At 50.6% G+C, this 13,315-nt stretch overlaps 1 protein-coding gene across 2 annotated transcripts; it reads left to right on the top strand.

Moving 5' to 3' along the window:
• The first annotated feature begins 3,807 nt into the window (after positions 1-3,807).
• On the top strand, positions 3,808-5,180 carry CITED4 (Cbp/p300 interacting transactivator with ED-rich tail 4). 2 transcript variants are annotated; one of them, XM_019643709.1, is made up of 2 exons: positions 3,808-3,927; positions 4,086-5,180. In XM_019643709.1, the coding sequence occupies exon 2, from the start codon at positions 4,103-4,105 to the stop codon at positions 4,652-4,654; it is 552 nt and encodes a 183-aa protein (XP_019499254.1). In that variant the 5' UTR covers positions 3,808-3,927; positions 4,086-4,102; the 3' UTR covers positions 4,655-5,180. The 2 variants fall into 2 exon arrangements, with proteins under 2 accessions (XP_019499254.1, XP_019499255.1); XM_019643710.1 differs by having other exon boundaries at positions 4,083-5,180.
• The last annotated feature ends 8,135 nt before the right edge of the window (positions 5,181-13,315 follow it).

Raw genomic sequence — 13,315 nt, 5'->3', positions numbered from 1 at the left:
AGGAGACATTACCTGAAATAATGCCAAGTGGTGGTAGGTGCTAAGAAGAAAAGCAGAGCAGGAGGAGGAGATAGAGAAGGCTGGTCAGGGAAGGTCTCTCTGAGGGGGTGGCTTTTAGATGGAGATGAGAACAAAGGGAAGGAGCGGACCACGTGGATGTCTGCGAGAAGAGCATTCCAGGCAGAGGTAAGAGCAAGAGCCCCGAAGTCCAAGGTCGAGCAAGGAGGCTGTACATGGAAATGCTAGGAACTAACGGGGTCCAACCAGAGCAATGCTGTCACAGCGTGAGTTAGCTATGTCACACCTCTGCCAAAGTCTTTACAGGGCCCCATAAGGCCTTGTATCTTCCTCCTCCTCTTCCTCCTCCTCTCTCTTTGACACCACCCCTACCCAAGCTCCCTCTGCTCCAGCCACGCTCCCCCCTGGCTGTTGCTCACACCTGCCTTGAGATGTTACCCTAACTCAGGGGCTTGGAGTCACCTGCAGGGCTTATTAAAATGCAGATGGCTGAGTCCCAGCCCAGCTACTGATTCAGAAACTGATTCAGGCTGGGATGGGGCCCAGAATGAGCACTTCTAGCAAGGTTCTTAGAACTACAATTTTACAAGCACACTCCAGTTCCGTCTACTGGGATTGCTCTTGCCCAAGAAAACATGTGGCCAATGCCCTCTCCTCCTTCAAGCCTTTGCTCAAATCAAATGGTCTCAGTGAGGCCTACTCTGACCATCCCATGCAATAGTGTAAGCTGCCCCCCTGTACCCCCAATCTCTCCCCTACTCTACTTTTCCTTTTTTCCATAGTACCTACCACTTTCTAATATGTGGATAATTGTTATTAACTATGTCCTTAAGAACTCCCCTAAAAGGGGTTCTTTTTTTTTTTTTTTTTTAGTTTTAGGTGTACAAAACAATGCAATAGTTATCCTTTTCACCCCTCACAAAGTGACCACCCTCCTCCCCCAATCAACCTCCCCCGATATCATCCATATCTATCACAATTCCATCAACTCCACTCCGCGCACTGTACTCCACATCCCATGACCACATATATATCAACTCTTAGTTGACATGCAATATTATTGAACAGCAGCTTCAGATGTACAGTGCAGTGGTCAGGCCTCTACACCGTCCATGAAGTGATCTCCCTAACAAGTCATGAGTTCATCTGACCCCTAAGAGGGGTTCTTAACCCAGACTCCATGAACCCCTGAGCACCCCATGGATCCCCCAGACCAGGGGTCGACAAACTTTTGAGACGGTAGAGCCAATCTTGTCCCTCACAACAATTTAAAAATTATTCGAGAGCCATAAAACAAATGAAATCACCATTATGTGAATAATATCCTTTAAAAATTGTATAAATGAAACTATGATAGTTTTATTTTAATTTCCAACTTTACTTCAGAGCCGCATGTACATACCCAAAGAGTCGCATGTGGCTCGTGAGCCGCAGTTTGCCAACCCCTGCCCCAAAGGGCTGCTAACTTGCCAAATTTATATGCAGTAGTTTGTGACCATGACATCTGCAGCTTTCATTAGATTCTCAAAGAATTACTTGATCCCAAAATCTTAAAAACCACTAGCAGATCCATGCCTGGCATAGAGTAAGTGCTCAAAAAATATTTGTTGATGAAATTAAAGAACTTTTTAGACATTATCCACATATATACACACTTTTTTAAAAAAAGGAAAATGGTATAATGGCACAATGGTTCCCAAATGTTGCTGTCCTTAGATTGACTATGTCAGAATGACAGGGTTGTTTTTTAGAAGTACAAATTCTTATGATTCAAAATACCCTCAAAAAGTCTGAGTCAGGAAGTTTGGGTGGGGCCACAAATTTGGTACTTTTCAAGGTCCCCTCCCCTTCAAACCCCACATACACCTCAGGTGAGTCTGAGGTGCAACCAGGTTAAGGAACTTCTGTGTGAAGCCTTTATTGGAGAGAGATTCAGGAGAATGAATTCCAGTGTGCAGGTTTACACTTTGCAAAAAAAATGTGATCAGGGCCGGCTGAGTGGTGCGATGGTTAAGAACTGGCTTGGGACGCCAGAGGGCCCCGGTTTGGATCCCACATATGAGGGCCAGTGACACTGCCATGGGCTACCCTATGTAGCCAGCAGCCAGCGTGAGCGGCCAGCAGCCACAGTGAGCGGCCGTCCAGAAGCCGGCGACTGATTTGCCTTGCCCAGGAAAAGCACAATGATGGTGCCAACTTGGGCCAGTGAAGCAACGTCCTCCACAACTAGACTGAAGAACGAAACGACAGCAACTTGTCTGTTCCACTTCCCCCAATTCCCCAGCACTGTTCCCATCCCCCCAATTTCCCAATAAAAATCTTAAAAAAAAAAATGTGATCACACCCATGGTCACTTGTGACCTTCCCACAAGCTCTCAGGGTGACAGGGCAAGGATTACAATCTCCCTTCACTGAGCAGGAAGCCCAGGCCCTAGGAACCAAGTGACACCTTTCTCCCGATATCCAGCAGTCATAGTGTCTTCAGGTGGTGGAGATATGATTAGAACTAGGGCCTCTGGACTCTCACTCTAGGGCTCTCCTCTCTGTATCAAATGGATAAACCCAAGTACCAGGAAGTCTCAAGGCCACTACCAGTGTAGGGGAGCCAGAGAAGGGAGGGGCGGAGTGGCAAACTCGTGCAGAGCAAGGTTCAGGGAGGCTGTCTCCTGGCCACAGGGAGAAATTCCAGCTGCTCTAAGGACACAGGCATTCACATGCTACCTCTGGCTGTGCTTGACCTCAGAATAGCCACTTTCCCTTTGTGTGCCTCAGTCTCCTTATCTGAAAAATGGGGCTGATAATCCACGCCCTGCCCCCAATAAGATGCTTGTAGAAGGTAAAGCACTCAAACCATCCAAGTTTTTCCATCTGAAAAATTAAGAGATTATTGTTATCTAGGGAAGGTGCAGCATCCCCCACTCAGATCTCCAGGGACAGAACTACATCCAGCCTTTCATTCATTTGAGGTACAGTTTTGAGCACCTACTATGCGTCAGGCACTGTGTTGAGCACTGTACACACATCACATCGCCTCATTTAACCCTCACAACAGCCCAGTGGGGTAGGTGCTGCTGTTGTCACTATTTTACAGATGAAGAAACTAAAACTCAGGAGAATGAGCTGCAATTCATTCCCTCATTTGTTCGTTCACCTAACTTTTACTAAACGCCTGCTCTGGACCAGGCTCTGGGCCAAGTGCTGAGGTCACAAAGATGAACGAGTCCTTCAGGAGACATGCCCATAAATTACTTTAATAACAACTCAGTACATGCTTCCACAGACGAGTGAGTGAGAACCGGAGAAGGAGCAACTGGCTCCCCTGGGTTATGGGGACGGGCAGCTGACCTGTACGGCCCTGCACTGCTAAGGTGTCCGTGCCTGTGTAGAAGTGGCAATCACAGGGCTGGGTTCGAATGTCGCTTCTGTCCAGGATCTGCTGTGTATTCATTCCCAAGGAAACCCTTCTGCCACTGAACCTCTATCTCCATCTGAAAAATTAAGAGATTGGGCTTGTGATCCAGCAGCTCTGGGGGCCTAAACCTCGGGCCCTCCCACCCCACTTTCTGGTCAATTCAAACTTGGCCCCAGCCAGCACTGAGGCTGAGCCTGGGATAGTCAGACATAGCCCCTCGAAAAGCGTCAAACCACCAGAGTAGCACTCCTAGCTGGCTGCACAGCCCAGGGTCCAAAGGGCGGAGCTCCAACGGGGGCGGGATTAAGACCTTCTGGCCCACCCAGCGTCTCATCCAGCCAATGAGCGCCCGGGGACGGGGCAGCCACACCTCTGGGTATAAGAAGTCGCGGAGTCCCGGGTCGCGGCGCGGAGGTCTCAGAGCCCTACCTGGTGGGGGTGTGTTGTTCTCGCCGTCACGCGTTCCGGCCACGGGGCTCACAGGAGCTCTCAGTTCGGTGGGTCCTGGGCTGGGCAGGAGCACGGGTCCGGTTCAGTTTTCCTTTGCCCGGCTGGGCTGCGGGGAGGGCACGGGACCCAGATCCCTCGCCGCAGAGGAACAGCTGGCGGGGACCGGGGAACGCCCGCGCTGACCATCCACCCGCCGCCCCAGCAGGCAGCCGGCCCGCCGTCATGGCCGACCACCTGATGCTCGCCGAGGGCTACCGCCTGGTGCAGAGGCCGCCGCCCGCCGCGCCCGCCCATGGTCCCCACGCACCCCGGACGCTGCAGCCATATGCGGGCCCGGGTCTGGACAGTGGTTTGCGGCCGCGGGGGGCCCCGCTGGGCCCGCCGCCGCCCCCACCAGGGGCACTGGCGTACGGGGCCTTCGGGCCGCCGCCCGCCTTCCAGCCTTTAGCAGCATTGCCGCCGCAGGCCACCGGCTGCGCGCACCTGCAGCCGGTGGCGACGCTGTGCCCAGGCCGCGCGACCGCGACCCCTGGCTCCCCGGGAGGCCCCCCGGGCCTGCAACTGGAATCCGGCACCCCGGGCCCGCCGCCGCCTGCGCACGCCCTGGGCGGCATGGACGCCGAACTCATCGACGAGGAGGCGCTGACGTCGCTGGAGCTGGAGCTCGGGCTGCACCGCGTGCGCGAGCTGCCGGTGCTCTTCCTGGGCCAGAGCGAGTTCGACTGCTTCTCAGACTTGGGGTCGGCACCGCCCGCCGGCTCGGTGAGCTGCTGAGCACGGCCGGGCGCGTGCCTGGAGTGCCCGAGTGGAAAAAGGGGTCTGACTGCCCAGTGGACTGAGAACCCAGCGCCTGGGCCCCAGCACGCACCCTCCGTGAGGGTGGAGGCAGCGGGCTAGTGCACGGAGTTAACACACGGCTGGGATACCTGGCGTCACTCCAGGCCCTGCCTCCTGCAGAATGACAGTTTGGCATCACCTCTCTGACCTGGAGCCTCAGCGGTAAAGTGAAGGGCGCTGGACCCCCTTTCCGACTCCACGTTCTTGGATTCTGTGTCCTCTCCTCTCCCCCTCTCCCCCAATCTGAGCCATTCCAGGCCTCTGCCTGATTCCCCCCCCCCTCCTTGTGCAACCCACTGTGGTCACTGGGTCCCTGGAGCTGCCATCCACTGGGGCCACCACCCTGGATGCCTGGGCCTCGAAGTCGTTGGGCCTCCCGCCCTGGAAGGGGAAGACTTTACAGCCCTAACCCCTGCAGAGTGGAGCAGTGCCCCATCTGGTCTCCAAAAACCAAAATAAAACTGGGTCACTTTACAGTCTTGCATTTTCATTTCCTTATCACTCCAACTCTTGACTATATTTGGCTTCTAGAGACCTGAGGCTGTTGGGGACTCTGGGTGGGATGGAGGCCACAACACTTGGCAGTGCCCAGGAGAGGAAATTGACAGTTTCTTTCAAAAATATCCGTGAGTTGTGCAACTATTATGTCATAATCTGGAAGGCAGAGGCTGCCACCGCCAGGTGGCAGGGTAACCCAAGGGCACCAACGTTGGACTTCCCAGCTCCTGAGAGGAGTTGGGAGAGTTTGGGGGCGCTGCCCCCACCTGTTGCTGGAAGAAGACAGCACAGAAGGCCAGAAGGGAGCTGAGTACACGAGGAAGCAGAAGCCCTGGCTTTGAACCATGGCTGCCTCCTTTATCCAAGACACCATCCATTCAGGTTTCTGAGGCTATTTCCTCAGAGAGAGAGAGTCCCAGTCCCAGGTGGTTGTGAGGATCAAATGCAATGTGAGCCCTTTAGCACAGTGCCGGACACCTAGGCAGCTCTCCATCATTGATAGCGATGATTATTCAGCAAATTGATGGTAGCTTTATTCCAGTCCCTATGCCAACTGGTGCATGCCCTCATGGAGTCACAGTCCAGGTGGGAGTAGGAGGGTGACAGACTTGGAAATCAACTCATCTTGGCACAGGGAAGGAAGAAGGTGATGAGAACTAGAAAGCAGGATGGCCCAGCAGGCAAAGCCAGAGGAGGGAGCAGTTTCAGCTGGGGATGGAGTCAGTTCAGGCTGCAGGGAAGTGGTGACGTTTGGTGTGGTGAACAGAGCCTTGAATGATCAGTATGTCTTTAAGAGTTGGAGAAGGTGACATGCAAGTGAAGAGCCCGTTTAAAGACAGGGAGGCATACAAGTACAGGGCATGTACGGGGAAGACATGGGGTCTCTAGAAGGGACAAAGAAGGTCTAATGGCTTTACAGCAACATTGTGAAGTAGGCACAGTCCCCATTCTACAGATGAGGGACATGGAGCCTGTCCACGCCTGGTAGGATTTGGCCTCAGTCCTGATGACTGGCGTGAGCTCCTGGCCACCCTCTGCTCTTGACTGACTCCCTGGAAAGACCCCTAGGTGCTTCAGGGGTGTGGGAGAAACGCTGGAAGAGAGAGACTGAGGCTGGGAGGAGGCGGGGTCAGGGATGCCAGGGATCTGGCTAGGATGGGGCAGTGGGGCTGGAGAGGAGAGACTGCCTTCCAGAGACTATGGAGAGGAACACAGGACTGAGACCTTCTGTCCCCAGGGGTTGGGCTTCACTCTCGTGCCAAGCTTGTTTGTTGACATGACTCTCCCTCCAGCTGTGAGTTCACCCAGAGCACACTGTGTCAGCGCCAGCTCTGGAGTCACCAGGACAGGCGTGGAGTGGATGACAGGAGGTGTTTGGCAAATAAAGGTCTTCCCTAAGATAATGGGGCTTTCTGGGACAGGACAGGGAGGAAGGGCTGAGAGTCTTCTGGAAAGGGACTGGCCTGAGCTCTGGGCTCAGAAAGGCCAGTGTTTGCCCTGGTTTTGCCCAGGACCCCAGGCCAGAGACAGAAACTGGGGGTCTGGACTGGGGTGGGAGGATCTGGTCCTGATCTGGACACTATCCTGGTTCTCTTCTCTCAGGGCCTCAGTTTCTCCACCAGTAAAATGGGGCTAAAATCCCTGCCCTGCTATTTCACAAGGCAATAGCCTCACAATGAATGAGCAACAAAGTCAGGGATGGGTTGATAAGCAGTTGGTAAACTCTGCAGTGCTCTCCATATGGAAGGGATTACAACAAAAACCCAACACCTGCCTCTTTCTAGAGTTAAGGGGGAAAATAGAAGAGGGAGTCCAGCTGCTGAGTGACTTCCCACCCCATCCCTCCCAGAGGGGACACTGACAAGTCAGACAGCAAACAGAGGCTGGGGCAGTCCATGACCTGGATCCCAAATTCCTGACACGGGAGGATACTGACCCTCCCAGCTGGAGGGGAGGATGGAGTGTCCTTCCTGCCAGCACGTAGAGGCTTGTATTCTGACAGCCTCAGGGTCCAGTTCCAGAAGTGGCTCTTACTGGCTGCCTGACCTCAAGCAAGTCACGTTACCTTCTGAGTCTTGGTTCTCCTATGGTAAAGGCATACCTGGGAAACACTGGGGGTTCAGTTTCAGACCCCCGCAATAAAGCGAGTCGTAATATTTTTGCTTGCCTTCAACTTGTAAAAAAAAAAAATGCAACATCTGGGAAATACAATAAAGCAAAGTGCAATAAAACGAGGCATGCCTTTAATTACACTAGCTCCCTGTAGATCTAACAGGTACCTCTCGCCTCTTTCCTGGGCCTACCTCCTAAAGCAACCTGTTGCCCTCAGTCCTGTCGATTTTTACTCTCATAAATGGGCTGGGTCTTTGGGTCTGGGAGGTACATCATAGTGCCCAGCACAAGCACAGGGTGGATACTAGGGTAAGGCGAGTATCAGAAGAGTTGTTAACAGCAAGTGCCTCCTTAAATTGTGCTCTGGGTGCCTCGTTTGCCTCTCCCTAGCACCAGACCTGACTAGTACTCCCCTTTTAGGGGAAAAACCTCCTTTTTAGGGAATATAAACCTTAGGTTGATATAATGAGACTCCATATAATAAAGTACCTACCACATGGTAGATTCATGATAATTGAGAGTGCCGCCATTATCATTATCATCATTCCAACTCGGCCAAGTGTGCAACAGTCATTTGTTGAATAAATTAAAATGAACTGCCTGACCCTAGTCTGTTCCCAGGCAGTTTAGGTTATTTAGCTGATTAGTAAGTAATCCTCTTGAATTCCTTAATCCATTCTTGCCGAATTTTATGCCACCATGCTGTTAGAAATGTTGGGTCAGAATTACTGCTAACTGTAGGACTAAGTCTGAATTTGTTGAGTGCCTACTCTGTTCAGGCCTGATGGGACCTAACAGCACCCAGTAGGTGCTCTTTCTCTTCCAGACTCTCCTTTAACTGCCACTGAACCCTGTAAACGAGCACTGCTAGGTAGTTTCATCCCCATTCCAGAGGTCAGGAAATTGGGGCTCTGACAGTGAATTACTCCTCCAAGTCACACCCCAGCAAGTGGTGGGGTGAGCATATCCATTCTGAGATATATATATCTCCAGGGCCCTTCCCCTCCCTAGGCTGGGGTGGCCAGGGACCTGAGCCTGAGTAGAACAAGAGCAGAGTCCCAGGCCTGGTTCTGCCATTTTGTGGCCAGGGATGCAGAGGAAGTCTCTGAGCCTCTTTAGTCCTCAGTTTCTTCTTTTTTACAACGGGAAGAATGACCCCAACCTCAGAGGTGTGTGTGCAAAGATTTACGTAAGTGAGACATGGTTTCTGAGAGCACATTGCAAACACAGCAGTGCTGCTTGGCTGGGCTGAGTTGGGGGTGAACAGCCATGCCCTCTACCCCTCAGCTGATCTGGAGAGAAGAGATCTGCACACACTTTGGAACTTGATATCTGGGCCAGCCTGCAGCGTGCAATGTAGAGACACGTATGTCAGGGCTTCGGGGCATGTGCTGCTGAGCAACTCAGGGTCTGGGAAGCCCTGAGTGATGAAAGGAGAGGGTGTGAGTCAATTTGGGGAGGACATCCAGGGAAAGGCCCAAGGCCCAAAGTGCGCCCTGACAGATAAAGGAAATGAAGCCATTCTGAGCCCATTCTCCTCACCAGTCAAGTGGAGACGCCGCAAGCTTCTTGTGAGAATGAACTCAGGTGAGGTTAAGTGCCTGCCCCTGTGAGCTGCTCAGATGGAAGCTGTTGCTGGGAAACATGACCACAGAGATGAGGAGGAGAGAGCCTTGTCCCAGCCAGCCTCCGGGTGCCTTCCCACCCTCCACTCCGGCCACCCCAGGCTCCTGATACACAATGCTCCTTATGCGCCTGTGCCTGGGCCTCTACTGTTTCCTTGGCCTGAAACGCCCTCCTCGGGGCCTGTTCCCCCCTGTGAAAGGCCTATTTCATCACATTTCAGGGCTGATGAGGAGTCTTTCCCCCTGGACTGTAAGGTTCTGAGGACAGAACCTGATTCCTCATTGTCCCCACCCCACCCCATGTGTGGCTCAGAGTGAGTACTATTTAGAAATTGCCGGAGTGCGTGGCCACTGCCTGACCCTGAGCTGGGAGCCGAGGCTGAAAGATGGTTTGGGGCTGGAGTCCGAGTTGGAGTTGGAAGCTCTGGGCTTTTGACCCAGCAAGACCATGAACTTGTGACCCTAGGCACATTATTTGCGTTCTGTAATCTCTGTAGAGGAGGACCACATTTTCCACCCCTCCTACCTCACAGGCACTGGGAGACTGAGACTGAATTTAGGGAGGAAGGAAGGCAGGGAAGGGCAATGCTTCCCTAGCATTGTGTTGAGCCAGCACTGCAGGGACAGCAGGCTTGCTGTGTGCTTTCTCCTTCAGTCCTCACAACAACCCTGGGAAGTGGGTGTAGTTTGGGGCCTCATTCTGTTCTGCTGGCCTCACGCTAGGCAGCTGAGGCTCAGAGAGGTTAGGCAACCTAGTCAACAACACACAGGGCTCTTGGGAAGAAGTTGTTCTTATCTGTAGGATGAGGGTAGGCTGGACATCAATAAGTATGAAGTCTAGATATCCCTCATGGGATGTGGCCGAGACGGGGCGAGGAGTCCTACACAGCTCATTAGAAGGTGGTCTCCAGAGCAACGTATTCCTTTGCCTTTTCCTAGTGAGCAGCTCTGGCTGGGGGCTCCGCCACAAAATTGGCACACCCAGGCAACTGGCACATTCAGATAGCAGGACCCTCCCCCTGGCACCCCAGCCTACCCTGGCCAGACAGAGAAGATGAGCCAATCATTGTTTGTTTTTAAAACATACACATTCTTTTTAGTCAAAAGTAATATATGCTTGAGGAAATTCAAACAATTTAGAAAGTATAAAGTGAAAAGTCAAAAACACCCCCTCCCCGCAAGTTTTTCCACACACATACAGGTAATGTGTACATTATGTTATACACATAATATACACATCTTTTAGACATAAATGGGATTATACTATTTTATATAATTGGATTTATTTCACTTAGTACAGTTTGGAAATCTCCATGTCAGTAAATATGGCTCTACCTTCATCTTTTGAATGACAGCATTGTGCATAATCTAGTTAACCAATCCTCTACAGCTGGAAATGTAGCTTGTTTCCTAAATTCCACTGCTACAGATAATGCGACAAGGTGCTTCCCTGTACATTTACCCTTGAATACCTGTGGGGACGTCTCCGTAGAATGGATTCCTAGAAGGGGAATGACTGGATCAGAAGATGTGAGCTAATAAAATTGTGCTAGCTGCTGCCACATAGCTCTCTGAGCATCTCTGAGAGTCTGAGCCATGCACCTTCCTGCCGAGGGCTGCGTGAGAGTGCCCGCTGGCTCCCACCCTTGACTACACTGGACATTAGCAATGTCTTTAATTTTTACCTCCCTAAATGAAAAAAAATTTTTTTGTTTAATTTCTATTTCTTTGATTGTCAATAAAGACACTATTTCTTCTCCGAAGCACTATTGTTCATTTCCTTGCCCATGTTTCTACTGCGTTGTCCTTTTGTTATTGATTTATGAGTTCATTTTATATTGTGAATAGTAAGCCTTTGTCTTTTGTAAATGTTGCAAATATCCTCTCCTGATCTGTGGCTGGTTATTTGTCTTTGTTTATGCTATCTTTTGCCCTTTGGAAGTTCATAATTTCTATGTCATCAAATCTCTCCATTTTTCCCCTCCCTAGCTTCTGGGTTTAAGTTAAGACCAGGAACACCATGGCTCTCTTCACAGCTCATCAGAAGCACCTTCGGAGTTGTGCTTTTACCGGGGCTCTGCACTCAGAGCAAGGTCCACAGACTAGCCACAGGGGCTGAGGGACAAGCCCATGTTTTGGGGTCGTGCAGACCTGGATTTAAATATGTAGCTTCAAACTACATTTAGGACATCTTTCAACGCCACTTTACCACCTGAGCCTCTGTTTTTGTTTTTCATTCTAATCTGAAATATGTACCAATATATACACACCCAACTGGTCAGATTAAATGGGCTAAAGGCTGATGTGTGCTCAGCACAGTGCCTGGCACGCAGTAAGTTCTTAATAAGTGATAGTTGGTTCCAACATTAGTTCAATAGGTGCTGAGTAAGCAGGAGCTGTTAACAGTGTCCAGAAAAGGAGTCCAGAGTGGGGAGGGTGACTTCAGAGCATGCCCCACGTAAATGGCAGAAGGATGGGGCTCTCCAGCTTGCAGAGGGAGACCCGGAGGTGAAAGTGGATATCGACTATTTATGCCTTCCGGGATCCAGCCACCCTTCTCCTGGTGACAGGAAATTTGGCGAACCACCTATCCATAATTTAGTTTTCGTTAGTTCACCTAGTCCCCTATATGTGATTCAAAATAAAATAATACTAAACTGTAAAATGAGTGTAAGAAATCCCCAAGAGTTCTTCAATGTCCCATGACTATTTTGAAATTGCAATGCTTTACCTCCTCCTTCGTCTCCTTCTTCATCGTCTTCACCGCAAAGCCTTTCAACTCTGCAGCTCGTATCCTAACCGCATGAGCTGTCTGCTTGTTAGGTCATTTAGTACTGACTCATAATCTCTCACCTAACTCTCTCAGGGCTCTGACTTAATATATTATTATTCCAGGTTACGTAGAGGCAAGGAAACCAAGGCTCACAGCGGTGAGGTGACTTGTCTGCTACCCCACAGCTGGTCATTTATTAAGTTAAAATATTTAATGTACTTAGGAAAGTACACATAGCAAGAGATATTTAAGTGTTAGCTCAGCTGTTGCTGTAACAAAGGGAACCAGAAAATTTTAAAAGTGGCTTAACAACCCAAACAAAATTTCTTTCTAGTTCCACCCATTCAGGAAGGAAGATTGCTTCCTTCTTGTTGTTCTGCCATTCACGACCCCAACCTCACGAGCCAAGGTGACTGCTCAAATTCCAACTCGGCTTTGTTTGGGGTGGGGTTTTGCCTGTGGAGTGGAGGCTGGGTCATGGACACCTATACCTCCAGCTCTCAGGGAGACAAGAGTAAGGAGGTGAACACACCCAATGTTTTTAGCCCAGACACACACATCACTTCTGTTCAGATTCTTTTGACAAGGATTTAATGACATGACCATGCTTAGCCATAAGGGAGCCTGGGAAATGGGGTTTCTAGCTGGCAACCATGTGTTTATCAATAATCAGTTACTACTGAAGATGGGAAAGTTGGATTTTGGTGGACAACCAGCAGTCTCTACCAGTGAGTGGTAGTAATTAAGTGGCTAAATCGAGATAAGAACTCAAGTTTCCTATGCCCCCAGGGTACTTGGTGGGGGTCGGGAAGATGTAGAGGCCTGAGTCCTATATAAAAAAAAACTGTTGGAACTTAGAAGAATAGGTATCAGTCGGTCATCACTGTGAATGAGCACCTTGGGTAATTTGGGCAATTCACTTCCCTTCTTTGAGTCTCAGTTTCTTTATCTGTGAAATAGGGATAATAATGGGACTTACCCATGGGTGGCCGCTGTGAAAGCCCTTACCAAAGTTTGTGACACATACTAGGCGCTCACATGGTGAAATGGAGGGGGTAGAATTTGGACATGAGCACATGAGAGAAAGAAATTCCAGGGGAGGTGACAATGTGTGCAAAGGCCAAGTGGCGTGAATGGATAAGGCTTAACGCAACAAGTCCCGCGTGGTTAGCATGTAGAATGGATGCTCCGAGGGGCAAGGGATATATTTGAAGTAGGCAAGGATCTAAGGGGGATGACCCTTGAGGAGCCTGAACTTGATCCTGTTGGTAATGGACAACCATGGAATATATGAGCAGGATGGGAAAAGAGTTATTTGTGTTTTGGAAGGATCACTCTGACTACCGTGAGTAGAATGGAGTGGAAAGGGGCACGTTGGAGAAACGGAGAATGCTGAAAAGGCTGTCACACTGACTCAGGAAGGGATGAGGGCTCTAGGACACGTGGTGGCAAGATGAGGTAGATAGGAGAGATGGTAAAGACAGAAGTGATATGTTGGGTCATCTGGGGTTGATGTCTAGGCAAAGGCAGGCCAGGTAAATGAGCCAAGAGCTCAGTAGTGAGGTCTGGACTGAGAACAACCATGTTTTG

This window comes from Hipposideros armiger, unplaced genomic scaffold (genome assembly GCF_001890085.2).
Source record: "Hipposideros armiger isolate ML-2016 unplaced genomic scaffold, ASM189008v1 scaffold_82, whole genome shotgun sequence".
NCBI classification, from domain to species: domain Eukaryota; kingdom Metazoa; phylum Chordata; class Mammalia; order Chiroptera; family Hipposideridae; genus Hipposideros; species Hipposideros armiger.
This window is presented reverse-complemented; position numbering and strand designations above follow the sequence as displayed.

What these genes read in the sequence shown, in the direction of transcription:
- CITED4 (XM_019643709.1), top strand. Translation starts at nt 4,103, where the DNA reads ATGGCCGACCACCTGATGCTCGCCGAGGGCTACCGCCTGGTGCAGAGG.